The sequence below is a fragment of the Fukomys damarensis genome, unplaced genomic scaffold (genome assembly GCF_012274545.1).
Source record: "Fukomys damarensis isolate Sample0158 unplaced genomic scaffold, DMR_v1.0_HiC HiC_scaffold_30, whole genome shotgun sequence".
In the NCBI taxonomy this organism is placed as follows: domain Eukaryota; kingdom Metazoa; phylum Chordata; class Mammalia; order Rodentia; family Bathyergidae; genus Fukomys; species Fukomys damarensis.
Window position 1 is genome coordinate 49,655,788 of NW_022900942.1, and position 19,876 is coordinate 49,675,663.

Genomic DNA, 19,876 nt, shown 5'->3' on the forward strand with positions numbered 1-19,876 from the left:
TGTATATATGTCCACGAGGAGCTGTGGTTCATTGTTCATGAATTGTGTTCTCAGCAACTTAATGGAACATAAGTACTACTGTGAATAATGAGAACACGTTGTTGCTCTTTATGTGTCTCTGTCTTTTTCTGGTACTGGCGATCGAACTTGGTGAGTGCTAATCTACATCCCTGGCCCTGTTTATTTAATTTATTTATTTTTATTTTAAGAAACAGTTTTGCTAAGTTTCCAAGGATGACTTCAGACTTGGGATCCTCCTAACCCTGCTTCCTGAGTACCTGGGATCACAAATGTGTCTCTACATTTTGATGTCATTTCTTCATTCTCTATTGGATTTTCTTCTTGCTGAAGTTCTGGCTTTATAGCTTTAAGGGGGTTTTCAATAATGATAAGCTATCTTCACCTTTTTTCATCATAAAGTCATTCAACTTGACCTTTGTTTAGTAATAGAATTAGTAGCGAATCAAATTTAGATTAAGATTGACAATTTGCATACTTTTCTCCTGTCATGATTAAGTCAATAAGAAATCTGATGTAGGTAGAATCATTGCTCCTTTGTATTGTAAATCTGCAGCTCTTTCTCTTAGGTGGTTTTTAAAATTTTTCCTAGTTTTGATATTATGGTGGATTTAATATAATGTGTCTCTGTGTTGACCATTTTTTATTACAGAGAGTCATTTTAAGTGAGTTATCAATAATTTTTTTATTCATAGAAAATTCTATCTATTCATTTCTCAAAATAGTGCTCTTTCATCAATTATGTTCTTTGGTTCTACAAGAGAGAATGGACAACTAATCCCATAGACCAAACTTGGGTATTGCCTGCCACATAATTATTATGAATTTCCTATAACTACTGTGGAAGAACAAAAGGAGAGAGTATTTACAAAGACAGAAACTGGCCTGCAAAGTTAAAAATGTTTACTATCAGTCACTTTTAGAAAAACTCTGCTGACTCCTGTTCCAGAATTTCTTTGACATAAAAGTTTGTTGAAGCAATATTTACTTTACCCTTCCTAACATGTTCCTCATATTTTTAAATGATGTTCCATTTTTGTATGTGTCCTTGGTTTTCGTATTTGTTGACTCTAAATTTTCAATTTGGGGCTTACTGAGTTTTTGCATTAAAATGTCAGTGACTATCTTATTTCCAATATTTCCATTAATTAAATTCATACAGACTGCTTATGATTCATTTCTTCTTGTTCTGTTTTAAAATGTCTTATAAATCTTTATGGGTGTAATTTCTTCAGTTATCTAACCCACTAAAATTTAAGTTCCTTGAAGGCAATGATATTTTTGTCTTATTTTTTGATTTTCTATTCACAGCTCCTAGAATTGTGCCTAGTACTGCATAGGCATTTCCCAGATATTTGTTAAATATTATCTAGTATCTTAAATATAATTATTTGAAGCTACTTGCAAAAACTATTCTAATTTATATGTTACCTTAGTTAAATTTATTCTCAAATTATTGATTTTGTTTGTTCTCTTTTTTATATTTTGTTACATGCTTTGTAATTTTGATTTGCAGAGTTATTTGAAGGAAATACAGTCCTCTTTCTCTCCATAAACACAAACCTGTTTAACCCAAGCCTGTTATTGCTGCTACAGGATTTTGGTTCCATGATACTATTTAAGATAGTCTCAAAAAAGTTTTAAACCAAAGGTGACTTGACTCAATTACTAGTCATTTGTCCACACTTACCTATGCCTTCTTTTTTCCTGAAAGACAGGATTTCATGTATGCTAAAGACAGAAAAAAATTGTTAGCTACTCCTTGACCCCAGCACTTGTTCAAAAGCAAGACATCTTTGTATAAAATACTTCCAGAAGGAAGCTTGACTGCAATCATTGATTCTTGAAAGTATTTTTAGTCTCTCCTACTCCGTTTGATACAACTTCTAGGCACCACTGTTTATTTCTAGGGCACAAGTGCACAAACTTCTGATTTTCTTGTCATTTTCCATTTCTGCTCTGTTTCATCTCTCAGTAATATTTAACTACTTTGTGAAGCCAGCAATATTTTTGTAAACTTTTATCTTTTTATTTTATGTGAGTTTGAGCCCAGTAGTCTCCTCGGTGTGTAAATATACCATGCATCTTTACTATCTTTACTCTCATTCTTTTACCTTTTTATTTCATACCCACATTACCCCGTGGTCCCCTTGGTATCCAGTAACCCTCTGTGCTAGACCTGCACTATCACCACACAAACATGCTGTATCGTTCCCCATCCTATTACAAACTTCCTTTCCCTCACATCTCCCTCTAGCTACAGCCTGCGTTTCTTTCTGCTTCACTGAACACCTCCCACCTGTTGTCGCTACTCACCAACTCTCTTTTACTCCTGTTCTGTTCTCAGTGCATTCTTTTGCCTCACAAAGACCATTCGGTTATGATTTCAAAGTGCAGAACATCTGAAATACACTGTACACTCATAGATTCTCAATTCATATAGCTTAATAAAAGCACCTGACAAAGTTGATCACATGTCTCCATTCTTAAATGGTTTTCTTTGCTTCAATTTGCTAATACTGTTAGGAGTGTCTGTCTCACTTTTCTTTCAGTCCCAGGCTCTCTTTCTTGCCTCGTGGCATTTCTTGATTTTTCAAAACTACTACTGTCGGTCTGATCTGCTGAAGTATCCATTTTGACTTCCTAAGTGAGCGCATCCATTTCCATATTTTCAAATGTTATCTATATTCTCCTGATGTAACAATGTACAATTTAGCTCTAGCAGTCTCCTTCATTAGGGACTCTATGTCTCCTCTTGGGTTTCTATTAGGTGTCTTAGTTCTAAATCCAAAATGAACCTATTGGTTCCTTTTAAAATCCCTTCTAAAGTTACTTCTCCTCCTGCTCTTCCTATTTCAGTCAGTGACATCTTTATTCAATAAGATCAAGCAAAACCAAGGCAAAACAATAAACAAACCAAAATCCCTTCAATGCTTGCAGTCTCATTTGGTTTCTATTTTTTACAATCCACATCTAATCTCTAAGAGAGTCCTGATACTCTGTCTTTAAAGGTATATTCAGTATCTTTCCATTTATTAGCATGACTAATTAGATGATATTTCATTAATAATAATCTCTTATCAGGATGGCTATTTAACTCATTTTCAGGTTTTCTTCCTTAATTCCTAGGCCTTATTCTCCACACAACTGCCAGAGTGTTCCTTTAAAGAAAAAGAAGCCAGATTATTTCCTTCTCTAGCTTGTAATCGTCTGATACCTTATCACATTTACAGTAAAAGCTAAAATCCTAAATTCTGTGTTATTTTTGCTCTGGCTGCCCTACATAAGTCCCATAGGATTTGGTCCTGAGTACTCAGCTACTTATGTTTTAATACTTTGCTCACTCTTGGCCCCCAGACACATTGCCCTAATATTTCTCTTGCTAACTCACCAAATGTTTTCATTTCTCTGTAACACATGGTTCAGCAATGCAAATGAGCTTCTGTTTGACCATGAACAGGGTAAAGACATCAGCACGATGTAAAGTTGCACTCCATTCATGTGTGATTCTTCTGGGACAAAAGGAACCAAAATGTCAAGAGAAGCATCATAGCTTCTTGCACAGAAAAGAAAGAAGCCTTCATTCAGCTGCTGCATTAGGAACCTACTGTAAGAAAAAATAGGGTCCCTGTAGCAACATCTCCTGCCCTGATGCAGCCCCAGCCGTGGTGGTTCCCAGCTTTGAGGCTCAGAATGTATACATGCCACTGGAAGGTGGTCCTACGTTCCTGGAATTTCATTGTCTTCATTCTCTCTACTCTTGCTACCTCTGCTCTGATATCATATTGTTAACTGATTTCCAATCTATTGCCTGTAGCTACTGGCCATGCTTAACTGCCTGCCTGGGTGAACTGCCTGGGTGACAGTGATACTAGTATTTGTATTTTCTGGTTTCAAAGATGAAAAGACTTTGCACAATCTCTCTTCATCTTAATTCCCCTTTGCATGCAATTAATTTGAGTGCATGTTTTTGCAGCATAGGGAAAATGAGATCCTTAGGTAGGGCTGAATCAGGGAACTAGGCCCTTAAGAAATAAAAGAAAGATAATCTCTGCACTGCAGCAAGCAGCTCAGCTGACAGTCTGTGGTTTGATACCTGCCTCTGTGTTGCTGACACTGTCCGGCCTAAGCTCCTCTTCAGGTAAGCTACTTCTTCCTAAAATGTTTCCCCTTAAAATTCGCCCATTAGCTCACCAAACCTAGCCCCCTAGCAACAAGCCCAATAACCAATCAAGTAGTGACACGTAAAAGGTGGGGGTAGTGAGGATGGGACCCCAGCTGTACGAAAACAGGACTGCTGGTCCACACTCAGCAGTGATCCTGCTATACGGGCCCCTACTCCTCTGGAGTGGCTTTAAACCACTTCCTCTTGCAATACCTACAGTAAAGTTACTTTTTCTTTGCACGGGTCTTCTGACTTCTCTTCCTCTTTCTACGTCAGAGAGAGAGAGAGAAACAAGCCGGGCAGGGTGAGGCTAAGGACCCTAGAACCCTGACCCACCAGGTGCAACATAATTTGGGGGCTCATCTGGGATTTTATTTATTTATTTATTTATTTATTTTTATGTATTTATTTATTTATTTATTTATTTATTTATTGGTACCAGGGATTGAACTCGGATCTTTGCGCTTCCAAGGCAGGCCACCAAACCGCTGAGCTAAATCCCCGGCCCTTCATCTGGGATTTTAAAAAGACAACCAAGACCAACAGACATGGTCAGTATACCCAACCTAAACAGGAGTGAACATGGGAGGACACCCCATCCTCTTCTTGGCTTGTTTTTCAGAGATAGCTCCCACCATGATTTAACACACCGGAAATCTTCTGGCTGGGCCTCATTTGGGTGAGAAGGCCCCAGTTGCCAGCAGGATCAAGTATAGTTTCTCACTGTCAAGAAAAGATTCAGACTTTACCCCCATATGGTTGGTTCAGTGGTGGATCTGCTTAAGTGCCAGGATCCCTATGCTAAGAGCAGATCCCTCGGGCTTGGCTACAGTCAGTGACCACAGGTGAATGGGGAGGAAGGAAAGGATTCTTAGTATGTCCAGAAGACCTCTCTGTCCTTGAGCCCTAGGATGTCAGTTCTTTTTTTTTTTTTTTTTTTTTTTTTAGCACTCGGGTCCTTGTGCTTGTGATGCAGGCAGCGGAACCACTGAGCTAAATCCCCAGCCCCTGCGATGTCATTTCTTTAAGACTATTCCAACTTTTTCACTTTTTAGTTAACCCTGGCTCAGATGTGTCAATTGCAAAATGAATTTCCCCTCCACTTACTGTATTTTCTGTCTGGATGCACACAGAGCGATGGGTGTTTAAACGGATTGAACTCTTCTGTTCCCTGAATCCTACTGGTTACAACCTAAAAATCAGGTTCAGTTAGTTTGTCATCTGTTTTGTCACTAACCAGCTATTCCTGAAATACTCTTTCATAAGCAAGTCTCCCAGTTGGTTTTAGGATTTAGTAAGAGGACCCCTGATTCTCCTTCATAAACTTGAGGTGTTACAAATGGCCCTTTCAAAATACCACTGGATCCCTGATCAGCCCTGTTTGACTCTTTGCTAGCCAGGTTTTGTCAAATATCTTCCCAGGAATCTGAGAGCTTCTGTCATTTGGCCTTACTGGTCAAAAGAATGAGTCACTTAATAATAATGGTTCTTATCTTTTATTGTACAGAGGCTTGGACACAATACCCATTAGAGGGCCAAGTATAGCGAACCCCAGTAGGGTCCTTGAATTATAACACCACCCTCCACTTAGATCTCTTTTATGAGAGAAAGAAATGTAGCTAGGTATCTTATGCCCAGCTTTTGTTTTTTTCTCTTTGGGGTCATCCTAAATGGATGTCCAAATGTTCCTTAGAACCCTCTCTCCCAGTGACACTGTCCTTTGCCTGCCCCTCAGTGAAGCACATTCCCCAGAATAAAATGAGCCAGGACCCTGTTCCACTTTACTCAGAGACTGCTTCTTAGACTTACATGGCCCTGACTGAAAAACTTCCCCCCGCCCGCCAACTTCAAGGGGATATCAAAACAAGTCCCCTTTACTTATCCAGAATTCAGGAAAATAAAATGAGACTTGAAGAGTTTCACTGATGACCCTGGTAGATATATTAGGGCTTTTCAAAGAATGACCTTGCTGTTCAAACAGACATGGGTAAATGTTATGATCCTTTTACAATGCGATTCTCAATCAAGGGGGAAAAAGAGACAGGCTTCTAGTTTCTGCTATAAAGGTGGACAATGCCTACTTTGAAGTCCATCAAAATTCTCCATGGGGACTAGAAACCCCAAAAGTGCTCGCCCACACTCAGTGGTGACCCAGCTCTCAGCATCCCTACTCCTCCAGAGTGCTTTGTACCGCTTTTTCTTGCAATACCTACAATCAAATTACTTTTACTTTACACAGGTATTCTGACTTCTCTTCCTCTTTCTACACTATAAAGAGAGACAAGCTCCACAAAGGTAAGTCTGCTGACCCTGGATCCAGACCCATCAGACACAGCAGAAAGAATTTTTGTTCTCAAATGCTAATATAAATATATAAAAATCGCAGAAGCATTTATGTCTTCCTGCCTTTGGGCATTGGTGTTTGTGATCCCTTCATTCAATGACATGTTCGCGATAACTTCATGCCTTCTCCCTGAATTAGCTATCCAAATGTTGCCTTAGACAAGAGGACTTCCTAAACATCTAGAATAACACCTACCCTTGTTACTCTATCCCTAACCTCTCTTGATCTTCTCTTACCACTTGGTATTCTGTATTCATCTGTACATGTATTAATTGTCTGCCTTTCACCAGTAGAACATAAGACTTTTTGCTTCCTTCACTGCAATAAAATATTAGCTAAGTGCTCAGTAAACATTTGTGAAATGACTTAAGTAAAGACTCGATGTGTAAAGAGTTCTTTCTTGTAATAAACACTTTTACCACAAATATTTGTACTGCAGAAAGCTGTAGAGAAAATTTTCTAATTTTCAAATATATATTAAACAAAAGAAGTTATTTTAAGCTTAAAAGTTAAATTAATTTCAGGAATTAGTGCATATAGCTATAAATCAATGCTAGTACCTTAAATATAATCAGTGAACTTCTTTTGACTAAGAAAAATTGCCTTAGGTTGTTTAATGTTGCCAGTAATAATTTTAGTAGAGTAATTTAAAGCTTGTGGCATAGTAGGAAAGCTAGAACTTTAAATCAGAAAAAATTAAATCTGAGTGCAATAATACACATTCATTTATTTAGTTACGTGCTTTATTTTCTAATGAGATAGTAAATGGATTGACACGAGCTGACACAAAGATTTAAGCTCCCCAGTTACTTGTTTCTTTCAGGGCTGTGATTGTCTGAGTCTATTTTCTTTAACCCCTTACTTGTCTTTATTTTTTGAGTGTGAGAGAGAGCAGGGGCTCTCATTTTCTGATCCTAAAAATTCTTCAGAAGAACAAAAAGTTTGATCGAGAATAATTGGAACTTTCCTTGAGTTTCCTGTATGTTCCTTGAGAACATGTAATAGAAAGTCTTCTATGAGGTATGAGTGGGGATGGGAATGCACAAAAGTTTGTAGTAGCTGAAAAGAAGAGAAGGGTAAGGGAGGTAAGATACAAAATCTGAAATGTGAGGACCGTGTTGGCTCATACATTCAAAGGTGAAGCATTTCCTATATGTGCTGCTCAGATGAATGTTTGGAGTCAATAATAATTGAGTAATTTATAATGTGTACACAAGGATGCTTAACACAGAGAGATTTTAGTAATGACAGAATAGCAAAATGGAATTAATTATCATTTGGAAGTAGGTTTTATGTTTTTAGAAGTAGCTCCTTAGCCCAGAAACCTATAGCATGCCTTTCAATGACTTATTAGATGCTACTCTTAGAAAATTGTAATCTTAGGCAATAACTGCTTCTGTCATTAAGGTCAATGCATGACGTAGCTCTGAGAGATTTGAGAAATACATCCTTCAGGATTATATAATTATTCTTCATGGTAAATTTTCTTTCTTATGGTTTTTTTTAGCCATGTGCTTTATTTCAGCTCTCCAAAATACAGTTGATTCTTGAAACAGGTACAATTACATAGAATTAAATCTAATACACTAAATTTTACTGTAAAAATAGAAGATTGTAACTTTAGAGTACATACTTTTCTTACCTGTAAAGAAGGGCACCACAAAGGCTCTGTGTTTCAGTTGCCTAACTTAAAAGCTTCTCTTTTACCACTTACTGGTTGTGCTATCTTGGGCAGGTATTCTTTCATTCATCCATAAAAATGGTGAAGGAATAGTAACTATTCCCAGAGGACCTTTGTAGTTATTAAATAAACCAATGAATGAAAATCATTTAGGACAGTTGTGATACTACACATACAGTAGGTATAATAAATGTTGCCAGATTTCATTGTTCCTCCTAAAAGAGAATGCAAAGACAATAACCAAAGAATTTAAGAAGCTAGTTGCTATGTAAGTAAATGAGGAAATTCATTATTTTTAATAATAATTTAGGGCAATATTAATCATTCCAATGCAGCTGTTTCCTGAACAAAGATTCAGAAGCATTACTTTGGTTAGTTTATTTCTAGGTAGGTGCATAAATCTTACAACAAACCATACAGTTGTAACAGAAATAAGAGAGAAGATATAAAAGAACACTTTAAAATACATTGTGCCATATTAAAATCAAGAATTGTTTTTGAGCCTCCAAATTATTAATAGAAATAATTAATGTGACAAAAGCCTTCAAAGTACTGTGTGAATGTTAAGAACTGACATTTCTACTTAAAAGCTTCTTTCTAGGATCTGGTGACTTGGTCATAAAAATTGTCTTGAGGCTGAAACCTGGCATATGCCGTGTTCATTTGAAGCACAAACAGTTTTCCATTACAAAGAAATTTTCACTGTTATTTTTTGAAAAGCATGAGAAACATTAGCTTTATATTTTTCTAATTCATTAAAGTTTAATGGAAAGTAGCGTTTCACTAATTTGAAATTTTTGTCTTAAAATTTATGATTAAATATTGAAGGCTGCAAGGCAACACATGGGCATAGACTTAATGGGCATTCAAGATTATAATTAATTTAGCAATAGCATGTTATGGCAGAGGGAAAATCTGAAGGCTTAACAAGACAAGTGGCAGTCGTCACTGGTGGGGCTGACACACCACAGGGGCTTCATTAGGGATAATAGCTATAGATTCTTTTTGTAAAATTTATAAACCTTAAGTACAATCAATTAGAATTAGTCTCTGATTCAAACGAAAGAAAATAGTTGCAAATGTCTTGGCTGCTGTAGAAGCAACTTTTTGATTGAGTTATAGAAATATGTATGCAGAAGAGAAAACTTGCACTTTAAGCTGAGTAGTGCTGATTAACACAGTAGGGTATTTGGATAAAATATAGTGGGATTATAAATTGAAATGCCCAATGGCAATTGGAATATAACTATGGATATTAAATTGTATTCATCTTGATCCAAACTTTGGCTCAAACTTATTTTAGTGTAACATTGTGTGTGTGTGTGTGTGTGTGTGTGTGTGTGTGTGTGTGTGTGTAAAATTCTCAAATGATATATTCAGGTGGCAAATGCAGCATTTTAATTTTCAGTTGAACACCCATTCTGATTGATGGGCTGATCATCGAATCTAGACAATTTCATTTAGGCTCAGATTTTAATACTTTTCCTATTATTTGTACTCAGTCAACTCAGAGTATTTGAAAGTCTCCTCTTATGTGGAGCATCTTGTGACCAATGAGTGAGCTATATTCTTTGTCCTGTGTCACCAAACAGACGGATCTAACCTTAAAGTCCACTAACCTTTAGTCCAATTGACATCTCACATTATATTTAAGGCCTCACTTTAGCTTGTATTAGTTGATGTGTGGATTATTTGACTTCTTAGGGATTTTGTTCACGCCTCCTGCCAGCTCAGTTGTTCTATAATCCTCTCAGGGAAGCAATAGGCCTGGGAAACTTTCAGCTGCACCTTCTCTCTTCTCCGTACCTAAGAGAGATTGAGCATAGTGAGAGGCCTTTTCAGATTCTCAGATGAAATTACTCTGACATAATTTTTAATCTGCAATCATTACTACATGCTGCCTTTCGACACTTCACTCTAAGCATTGGGTTTCTAACAGAAAGAGAGGCTCCTGTATCCTGCTTTTCTATCAGGTTTCTATTATTTACTGTTATCTGTTAGCCTAAGTCCCGATCAATGCTTTAGCCACCTAAAGCCCTCTGTGACGTGTACAGATCCATTTGCCGTCCTCCTGGCTACTTGTTATTGGCTTCTCTGGAGCTGCTTCTCCAACATTCACCACCTTGCTCTTTCCCCTTGACAGCTGAGTTATTTGAAGAGTGTGAATGGGGCCTTTGATCTCCGTTTTTTGTTTTTGTTTTTGTTTGTTTTGTTTTGATACCGGAAATTGATGGTTTCTGTCTTTTAAAGGTGGATAATAGCATAAGACAGAAAGGAAGGAATCCAGTACTTTTAAGATGCTTTTTTCTTCCATTTCACTTCTACAAGGTGACTGAAGGTCAAAATTCCTGTTAGATGATAGGGCTAAACATGTTCTGGGTTCTGCTAATCTTTATTTCCCATATACCATCAAGTTGTGTTGGCGAAAGCTTTTCCTTTTGTTAGTTCTGGGAATTTTTTAAACCAATCATTTGGTTTCTCTTAAATCTGTGTACAGATTGCAGAATATGTTTTATTTAGTTTTCCCTTTTAAAATGTCCTCTTCTTGCTGATAATACCTTGACTATTATGGTATTTGACAGCATAAGAAGCCCTAGGAATCAGGTCTTCAAGTTTGGATTCTGAGGTTGGCTTTTGGATACAGCTAAGGAGCACACAGCCAACTTTCTAGAGACAAATGTAACATAGTAAACTGAGTCCTGCGATGGCTGTACTGTTATTCAGATTATTACTGGTAAAAGCATGGAATGAAGACAACATGTGGTAAGTTAATAGGTTTTGAAATTATTCTTTTTTAGTTGAGTTTATTGGTACATTTTAGGTATACAGTAAATTATTCTTTATGGTAACAGTAATGAATATGACGGCTGGGTGGTCAGGTGACTTTATCAGACAACCCTTCATAGTAAATGCAGAGTAAATGAGTGACTGAGTGCCTTCAATACTAATTCAGAACATGAGGGAAAAATGTGAAAGTACCTCTGTTAGCTTTCAGGGAATTGTTCATCTCTTAAAGTCTGAAGGCAAATATAGTGAAGATGATGATGAAGGTTATACTTATGAGATTCAGCATGTTAAGTGGCCTCTCTGGTACACTTAAGGCATTGGTGAAAAAGCAGAGAGTCACTGATCAATGAAAAAGGAAACACTGGATATACATAGACAAAGATATGAAATGTAAACCCCCAAATCTCAATAAATTTCCATTGTGGCTGAATCATCTCTCTTTAGAAGCCAGGTGGATGTACTTACTCTACTGTCAAATACAATAAGAACGATGATCATAATGAGCAGCATGGATTCAAAAAACAATCGGGTGAAAGGTCCCATAGGAACATAGAATTTCTAGCAATAAAATAGACAGTGTATGAGGTATTTCCTGATATAGATAGATAGATAGATAGATAGATAGATAGATAGATAGATAGACAAAATCTCCTTAAGAGATTTAATAATCCCAGATCTCAGCTATTTCTCAGACATAAAACATGAAAACTAACACTGTGATCCTTACTCAGAAGGAAGTAGATCTATTACACACACATTAGATTAAGGAACCCACCAGGAATCCACCCAGAACCTTTCAGTTTTATTCGGCCCTTTCTCTGAAGTGATAGTAACCTCCGCAGAACCCCAGTGCTATCAAAGCATAGTAGTCAGACTGAAGGCTAAAGAGAAAACAGGTGATGGATTTTCCTATGACCTTGTTTCTCTGATGAATATAACACTTGTTGATTTTTAAGGATGAAGTGATGACTTCTAAGCTGTAAACATGGGCTCCTCCTGTACTTTCTCAGGCAGTTGGTGGTGCCTGCCTTTGAGGTGGTGACAGTTTTCTGCAAATTGTAGCCGAATGGACATTTCATAAATAATTTGGTTACTAGATTTTACTCGCACCCTCACTTAATGATCCAACTGAGGACCATGTTGTTCTTTCTGACTCTCCGCTTCCATCTTCTTCATGATCATCATGGTCATTTTTATTTTGGGGTCACATTTCTTAGAAAACATGTGGCCTAAACAATAAATAACTCACTATTGGAATAAGATCTTTTGTACATCCTAATAAAATTGCGAAGTGCAGAGATTTGAGTCACAGGGGTTTGAATATTATTTCACTGTACAGCAGTGTGGCTGTGGGCATGTTACTTAACCTCATTCGCATCACAGTTGTTATGAAAAAGAGAGATGATAACTATTTCTATAACATAGATCTGAAGACAGGAAAGTGTATAGTCTGACATGTGATATTATTTGATACATTAGTGGTAGCAAAACTTTTATAATTATTATTCAGATCCTTTTCAGGAAAATGAAACACCAAAGAATAAGCTTAGAAACCAGTAAATAATCATTCTCATTGATTATAGCTGTGATCAAGAGGAAATGAAGATTCTTCATTTTCTGTTACTTGATTTTCAGTGAAAATCAATTCAGGAGACCTAAATATGATATGATATGTATGTATGTAGGCACAGGCATACTTGTATATGTATCCATCTATATTTTTAATTGCCTTATTTTGATTGATGAGAGAAAGTTTTATCCCAGAATTTTAGGTCCCTCCCCTTTTGGAAGGAAAAGAATCAAAGATTGTGCAGACTGTAAAATATGGGAAGGTGCTTATTAAATCCTTTTAGTGAAAAGGATTGGTATGCATGAGTAGTTGAGACAGGAAATCTGGCACTCATAATAAGCCAAAGTCAGCAAAAAATAAATTATTCACTATAGTACTTAGATCTGTTTCCAAGAGGAGTTGGACATGTAGGAACCATGTATGATTTTAATAGGCTGTGAAACTGCTACTTTCCAAAAATCATGATCCAATCTACAATACCAGATTCAGTTTTAGACAATACTGTCATATAGGCAATACGTAAATAGCACTAAAAGGGTGTAATGGCTCAGAAAACATTATGACAATTTCAGAGAATAACAATTTACTTTTGTCTAAATAGTGCATAAATTAAACTCAGAGCTTATTAAATTACATCATCATAGGCTATATCTTTATTGAGCATTTGTTTTATATTCACTTTATTTTAACTTTTCTATAACTCACTACTTCTCCCAACAAATTTAATGTTGATACAATAAAATATGTGAAAAAATACTAGTATAATGTAATTTCTCCAGAAAATAAGGAACAAAGAGCTAACATAATTGCCATAAGTGAATTTAATATAAGATTTAAGAAGATGATTACATAGGTTATAAATACCTATATAACTATATAAACCTCATAATTTACTCATGATTTATACTAACTTCTTGGGTTAAAAATTGTGCCTGGTCTTGTTTTTTTTTTTTAATCGGGAATCAAACTCGGAACCTTGTGTTTGTGAGGCAGGGAACGGCACCACTGAACCAAACCCCCAGCCCTTGCCTGGTCTTTCCTAACATCCAACATACTCAAACCTTCCTTCCCTGCCAATTGCTTACATAGAACTTTAAACGGGACCATTGAGTGACAGGATGGACAATATCATCCACACCTTTAAAAGAAATGTAGTGATGCATTTCATATGTTTTTAAAATATAATGCCATCTGAAAAATTTGAAAGAGTAATGTAGCACAGTAAAAATGACTTTGTATTGTAGTGAGGCGATGATGTCTGAGCATCTGGGGATGGTTTCATCTGAGTCAAGAAAAGAAATGAAAGCGTGATGAGGAAGCATGATGCTTTCCATCTTTACAATACCTGATAGCAGATGAACTGTATCCTTTCAGGCAAGCTTTTACTAATGTGGCCCAGAGTTTGAGGCTGTGTGTTCTGGTGAAGGGTTGATACATGGTAAATACATGGCTGTATGGCAAGAGGATGATGTGGACGAAATGCTCTGATGAAACTCAAGCGTCAAAGTCCAGGATAAGGGACCACAATTTACAAAGAGTGACAACAGGCAGATGAGTGTGAGTGTGTATGTGTAGGAACGTTTAGCATGCAGGTACAATTGATATTTACTCAAGGAAGATTTAGCCTCATTTTAATGTATGAATAAAGTTAAAGGTGTCTTCCAATTTTATACCACATATAAATAAATAGGCAAATGGTCTGATTTTGAAATATTTTATATCACATGTCACTGTAAGAGAACTATTTCATATTCTTTTGGAAGTTTTCATTTTCTCATTGTATATCAACATGAAATCCTTACAAAATAAGAATGTACTTATTTACTGTAAGAATTAATTGGATGTAAGTAAATTGTGTTTTGGAGATAATCAGCCCAAGACAATAACTTTTAATTTTGAAAAATGTATTCTGTCACTTTTTCAGGTATAATTAGATACTGGTAGCAATTTAAATTTTTTTCCTGAGGACACTTCTGGTTCATTCTCTCTGTCTCTGCATGTCTCTGTGTTCCTCTCTCTCTCTCTCTCTCTCTCTCTCTCTCTGTCTCTCTCTCTCTCTCTCTCTCTGTTAGGGATCATTCAGTTCTTTTTCTTATTGCTACATGTTTGCAATACTTAATGATTGCATTGCTCATCAGGAGTGGGTACATGTACATAATGTATCTTAATTCTTGTTTTCATCCCCTCCCTCACCTCCTCTTTCCTCCATCTCTTGGACACCTTCCCTTGAAAGAACATTCTTACCAATAAAGAGTGGGATTCATTTCTGTTGTGGTTTAAATCTGTAAAGTCTCCTCAAGGTCTTTTGTGCTCTGAGACAGGGCTGGTGTAAGCTGACTGAAGTGTGAGGCTGTAGCTCACTTGCTGTTAGGAGCTGGGGCCAGTTAGAGGCAAGTCACTGAGGGTGTGACCTAAAAGGGCATGTCCACCTCCCTGGATCCTCTCTTCTTTCTCTGTTTCCTGCCACTGTGATGTGAGCGGCTTCTTCTGCTCCATCCCTCTGCCACACTGTTCTCATCTGGGTCAGGAACACTGTGGACTAAACCATGATCAAAACAAACCTCTCTTCTTTTAGTTTGTGAGCGTTAGGTATTGAATTTCATCCACAATACAGTGACTAGAACAAGTTCATTCTCAGAGGCAGGGTGATATACATTTAGGTAATTCAAGAGTGTCTCTGCATCTTTCCAATGTAAGTTTAAAAACGGGTCCGGAAATTAAAGCCAATTCCTGAAAAAACTGTCAGAAGATATGTTAAAACAGTAGTATGTGCAGGTCTTGAATGTCAGTTGGATAGGGAATGATTAAAAAAACAAAGCCATGACCAATAAGTGGAATACAAGTAGATCTTTGGAAATATTTTCACATAACCAAAGCTTATTCAGATTTAATTACACTTCTTTCTGGTGACTTTACTATTTTATTTCTTCGTGAAGTAAATTATTCAGTATGGGTCTGCGAAGAATTAAATTTATTTTTATCCTTTGAAAATATATGGTTGTTCATTCGGCTTTCCTTTTTGCTCATTCCTGAATTATACTTTTGCAAAGAAAATATTTTATTTGTTTATGATTTCATCTAAACACTGTTAATAAATCATTCTACTCTTTGACTTGTATTATCAGCATAGAACATCTGCTTATTGTTATTTGTTCTAGATTTCTAGAAAAATTCTTTTTCTATTTGTTAGTAAGATCACCTTGTCTTTTTTTTTTCTGGTACCGGGGATCGAACTCAGGACCTTGCACTTGCGAGGCAGGTGGCAGAAGCACTGAGGTAAATCCCTGGATAATCCCCTTGTCATTTTAAGAGAATGACTTGGTCACTTTCGTCCTCACTGGCACACAACACCTGACACCCACTACTTAAAGGAGGAAAGGATTACTTTGGCCCGTAGTTGTAGAAGTTTCAGTCCAAGGCGGAAATGGTGTGGAGTAAAGCTGCTTACATCATAGCACCGAGGAAGCAGAGAGCAAGACGAGCCCCTGGGAGGGAGGCGGTGCTTCCGGGCCACATTCCCAGGGACCCTACAACAGGCCCCGCCTCCTAACTGCAAACCAACTATAGTCCTGCCATGATGCGGTCATCTTCCAAAAGTTCTCCTAAGTTCCTGATGGTGTTGGTGGTCAGTCTTGATCCAAACCCGAAGAGAGAAGAAATATAACTTCTATTTTATATGTTTTAGGTCCGTGGTCCAGGACCATATACCAAAAGAAAAATTAACAGAGAGAAAACAAACACATTTAATATGCTCTATGAGATCCAGGATCTTTCAGAAATGAGGACTTAAAGAAAAAAATCAATTGTGATCATTTTCCCTAGTAGGTTTAAGGAGTGAAAAAAAGATGATGGGGCAAAAAGTATAATTAATAGTTGTAAACCGAGGGAGACTGAACAAGGCCTGTTTGTTCTAATTCTTCTCTATGACCCTGTGTCTTCAGGAATAATGAAGTTCCTGTCCTTCGGGAACAGGGTGGGCACCGCTCATGAAAGGTTTTATAACCCCATCAAGAGGAGGGCAGGAAGTCCTTCCTAGACTTTGAGGTCTGCTTCAGGTAGAAGGGTGTGAAAGATCAAAGTGACCTTTCTACTTCTGCCTTTGTTCTTAAAAAATTCCAGCTTAATGATACTCTGCTGGGGTGGGGTAAGGTGTCCTAAATGCCATCACTACCATGTTTTTGTTTATGACAATATGTTTAGTATCGACTTAATTTTTCTCTGTATTATACCTGTCCTTGAGTTTCATCTATTATTCTGCCTTGGATTTCCAGAGACACTTCTGTGTCCTTATTTAAAAGATGCTCACTTTCGTCCATTGGAAGTTAAGGTGTACATAGTGTTTGCTTTCTTTTACCGTGTAACAAATTACTTTAGTGTCGCAGCTTCAAACGATATCCATTTACTATCTCTGGAGTCTGAGGGTCAGAAGGGCTAGTGAGGCTTCCTCTGGTTGTCTGCTCAGGCTGTCGTCATTGCACTGGCAGGACGCCTTCTGGCTTGGACCTCAGCATTCTCTTCAAGCTTGCTCAGATTGTTGGCACAACTCAGTCCCTTATGGGTAGAAGACTGAGGTCCCCGTTTCTTTGTTGGCTTTTACCTCCTAGAATCTGCTTGCATTCCTTGCTATATAATCCCTTCCATCTTCAGAGTTGACAAGGGAGAATACTTCTTGGTGCCAAATCCCGTTTCTTTTAAGCTTCACACTTCAGACTCCAGGAAGAGCCATTTCTTTTTAAAGCACTCCCCCCTCCCCACCAGTTATGGCCAACTCAACTTGGGTCAGTGCCTTTCGAGTCAACTGTGTCACATGATAAACTGGTCACAGGAATAAGGCATCCTATTCTCAGTATTGAGGACTATGCAAGGTGAATACCAGGAGAGAGTGTCCTTGGCACCTATCTTTCAGTTGTTCTTACTGCAGTTGTTAGTGAGTTCTACTTAATTCAGAAAAAACTTGGTAAGGTAAGTTTTACTTTATAAAAAGATAATCTAGGTATTATTTTCAGTAAATTACTTAAATAATCCGAATTCTCTTGAATATATATTTCCTAGTATGCAAATAATTCATTGGGTTTACAATTCACACTGTATTATTTACAAGTCAAATTTAAATAATTAATAAAGGGAGATGGGAACATGGAGAGTCCATTTCAGAGTCTATTTTTTTAAATTTGCAAAACAGCCAGCCTTCTGTATATATTAATATAAGATTAGGATCCTCATCCAGTTGCCTAATTATTGCTCTGCCTTTGTGCATCTTCAGCGGGAAGGATCTTATTCTAGGTGTGGCCTTGTGGTTTTCTTCCCATTAGAAAGGATTATTCTTTGAATTGCCTCTTAAAGCAATGGATTTTGCTGACTTTACCTTGGCAAGCAGTTATCTGTTTCCTGTTGCCTGGAAATGTTTGTCTAGAAGAGAATAGGAATCTTCATCCCCACCCTATGATTTTAACCGTCTTCAATTTCCATTCAAGAAGGCAGATGGTGAAAATGGGAAGAGGTCCAGGACACGGGGGTGAGGAGAGGAGGAGGGGAATAAGAATAAGAGAGAAGGGAGGGCAGGGACAAGGGGAAAAACTGAGAACCAAGACCTGTCATGTAGAGGTACAAGATCCCAATGGTGAAGGTGACTGTACTGTACACCTAAAATGTACCAATAAACTCAGTGAGAAAAAAGGATAAGAGAGAGAATAGGCTAAGAGATGCCACGAACTGGCCCAATAACCTCGATGAGTGTAAACATTATTTGTCATAGACCTAGAGATAATAATAATATCAAAAATGAAAAGGGGGAAAGGGGATTTAGAGGTTCGGGGAGAGAGGTGAGGGAGAAGGGGAAGGGGATTAAAGCGAGAGACAAGCTGTATTTTATGTACTTGTACCCACTCCCCAAGATGAATGCAATTTGCATGGGCTGCAGAAGTGTACAAATAAAAAGAAGAAAACAGAAGGCAGATGGTGAGAAGAGTGTAAGACTCAGGAATCTTTTCTTGATGCTTGTTTTGGGTCATAGTATATATTCACAGACAGGAAAGAAAACTTAGTTAATGTATTTTGTGCCACTTAATATTTTGTGGGAAGGAGCAATACTTTAAAATTTTGTCCTAAATAGACCCTTAGACAAATGATTTGGATTCACCACTTTTCCCACCTAAACCCTCCTAGAGAAAACATTTTCCTCACCTCTCTAGCAGTTTGAGGCGGTATCTTCACCGTGAAGTTACCCTGAAAACAGCAACCAAGCCAGGTGAACTTTGGATACAGCCGGAGGGTGTTGCCTGATCTTTGTCCCTTCCTTCTGCAGGGAAGAAGGAAAGGGAGGTTGGTGAAGCTCCTTAGTTAGAAAAAAAAGTTGCAGCACTTGGTGGGGCAGGCTTGAAATCTCAGCACTCTGGGAGGCTGAGGCAGGCAGACCATTAAGTCTGAGAGAAGCCTGAGCACTGGGGAATTTAGAAAGGCCATGTTTCAAACAACAAAAGAAATTTTGAAAAGGGGCTGGGGATGTAGCTGAGTGCCAAAGCCTCAATCCTTAGGTACCCCCCCACACACACACGTAGAAGACCTGAAAACGTGGTGTGGGTCAGTGCTCAAATGCAGGGGTGGCGGCGGCAGGGCGAGCTGGCCCAGTGGGCACGAGCCAGGAGCCCGGGCAACTGTCTGGCCCGCTCACACAGCGAGGCCTCCGCGGCCTGCGGTTCCCCAAGTAACGGATACAGGGCCTGGCCACCCCCAGCTTCGGGAGTCCGTGAGTCCGGACTGGATCTCTCTCCCGGGAGCCGCCTGCCGGGCTTTCTAGGCTGTCACCTGCGCAGCCCGTGGAGCAGCCACAGCAGGAAGCGGCGCCGCCGGGGTGACAGGCAGGGGTCCGCCTGGGGTCGGGGCAGGAGGGAAGGCGAGTTTGGGGGCACTTCCCGGGCTGGGTTAGGGACGCAGTCCCCCTCCCTGGCGGAATGCAAGCCATCCAGAACTGCCTCCCTTAGGTCTCACTATTCTTTTGCCATAGTTATTTCTACATTTTAATTTGCTTACAAGGCCGCCTTGTGGTGACTCACGTATTATTCTCTTGGACCCGTGCTGATGTCTTCTTTCTATACTACACTTTTTTCTCCCCCAACTATCCGCTCAATCAGCTCGCATACTGAACCCCTCTCTGGGTGAGAGGCTGGGAATCTGATTCCTGTATTTGCTCTAACCCGTCACAAATGAAATGAGCCTCTCCAGAACCTCCCTCTCCAGATGGGAACGTGGTGTTCTTTGCTGAAATGACCAGAATCAAATGCAGCCCCTTCAGACCCTGGACACTTAAGGGTC

The 19,876-nt window shown here is 38.4% G+C and overlaps 1 protein-coding gene and 1 long non-coding RNA gene across 3 annotated transcripts in view; one reads left to right on the forward strand and one right to left on the reverse strand.

Moving 5' to 3' along the window:
- Positions 1–5,291: 5,291 nt before the first annotated feature.
- Positions 5,292–19,195, reverse strand: LOC117283773. 2 transcript variants are annotated; one of them, XR_004514811.1, is made up of 5 exons: positions 19,128–19,195; positions 18,749–18,863; positions 9,828–10,014; positions 8,170–8,423; positions 5,292–5,375 (listed from the first exon to the last, which is right to left on the reverse strand). It is a non-coding gene; the product is annotated as an uncharacterized LOC117283773 (long non-coding RNA). The 2 variants fall into 2 exon arrangements; XR_004514812.1 differs by lacking the exon at positions 5,292–5,375 and adding an exon at positions 7,359–7,586.
- The window catches only part of Ccdc178 (coiled-coil domain containing 178), a 373,788-nt gene continuing 373,056 nt past the window's right edge, over positions 19,145–19,876 (forward strand). The window contains exon 1 of the mRNA XM_033757579.1: positions 19,145–19,415. Coding sequence (XP_033613470.1) covers positions 19,157–19,415 — 259 coding nt within the window. The 5' untranslated portion in view covers positions 19,145–19,156. The remainder of the gene's footprint in view (positions 19,416–19,876) is intronic.